Raw genomic sequence first — 1445 nt, forward strand, 5'->3', positions numbered from 1 at the left:
GAAGAAACACATGAGGCTGGTAAAGTGCGGGTTGTTGCCAAATACAGCATTAGTGACATTATACTGGGCCTGGGCGGCATCAGCCATGGCGTACTGTACCACCCGGTCGTGTCCAGTGAGTACACTGTATAGTCGACGCAGGGCCATGAGCGTCGGCTGTACAATATCTTGGGTTTCACCTGATACAATTAATATCGACACCAGGTGAAACCCACGAGAGCAATCTGAGATTCCGACCACAATGGCAGGGTACCCCCGGTCGTTGAGCTTGTAGGTAGCGTCTACATGCAGGATGAGCGACGCGGGAGGCCTCATCAGCCGCAGCATTAGCGTCTTAGAAGTTAATCCGACGACGCTCTCACTCGTCAGAACCGTTGCCTACAACAGGTTTGCCATCGGCGTCCAGGTCCCACGCATAAGTGAAAGGCTGAGCCAAGCCCTCTTCTCCAGTGAACGCACGCTCGTGGATCCACTTACGCATGTCGCCCACGCGATCGTTGCGCATCATGTGGGTTCTCGAGTAGTGCTGCACGAAGTTTTGGATTGTGCTCAGACTCGGAAGGTCCTGCAGCACCATCACAAACTTCTGCGACATAGCGTGCCTAATTCTCATTGGCCGTAGGTGGTGTAGAGTCAGCTAAAAAAGAAGGAGAAGAAGACAAAGTTATGGTGCACTAGGCCAGTAAATCTCACCTACTGAATCGTGATGTGAGGTCTCACAAAGACTCGAACGCAAACGGATGACATCAGTGGCAAAGATATGTATAGCAGCTTTTATTCAGCTAATATACAATTTGCAATGCCAGCTTAATGCCATTATTGGTTGTAAACGCAGTTGTGATATTGTACAATCAAATATGAGCAGTGAGCACGACGTAGTGAGATCGTTGTCGTATTGTGAGTAAAATTGTGTTGGCATTCTGATATGGTATCCTGTGTCTGATCCAACAATTTTCAGTATGAATGATATACAACTTGTTGTAATGTTGTCCGACAGCATGTGGCAAGACACCTAGAATGAATAACGGCGTTTTCTACAACGCAGTTTCTTTCTGCTTGGATGGGGCACCAAGCTAGGGCTAGATAGGCGTACATGTAGGTGTGGTGCAGCGGGGCCAGCAAATTATACAATATTGCTGGATCCGACTTTCTAGCTACACCCAGTAACCCAAAAAATCGACGCCAGTAGGTTTCATGATGTTTCGTCATCTGCTGAACTTGTTCACTTTGTGTTCCCATTCGTAGGGCATCCGTTTCCTTCTCTGGTAGCTATAAAGATGGTCAAGTGGCAGAACTTCAGTGTCTTTGCGTGACGTGGGGACTTGGTGGAGCAGTAGTGAAGTGTCTTCACTCCACGTCCGATGTGTATCCAGATAACACGCGAGTACTTCGAGCTCGTCGCATATGGTGATCATCTTCTGCGATCTGACCGTCTGTAAAATTAT

At 48.1% G+C, this 1445-nt stretch overlaps 1 protein-coding gene across 1 annotated transcript in view; it reads right to left on the bottom strand.

The window, feature by feature from the left end:
* Nucleotides 1-595, bottom strand: part of PPTG_09969 (hypothetical protein) — a gene marked incomplete at both ends in the record, with an annotated part of 2080 nt that extends 1485 nt beyond the window's left edge. The window contains 2 exons of the mRNA XM_008905779.1: nt 1-310; nt 363-595. Of these exons, the coding sequence (XP_008904027.1) occupies nt 1-310; nt 363-595 (543 nt within the window). The remainder of the gene's footprint in view (nt 311-362) is intronic.
* Nucleotides 596-1445: the final 850 nt, after the last annotated feature.

This window comes from Phytophthora parasitica (genome assembly GCF_000247585.1).
Source record: "Phytophthora parasitica INRA-310 unplaced genomic scaffold supercont2.21, whole genome shotgun sequence".
Classification (NCBI taxonomy): domain Eukaryota; phylum Oomycota; class Peronosporomycetes; order Peronosporales; family Peronosporaceae; genus Phytophthora; species Phytophthora nicotianae.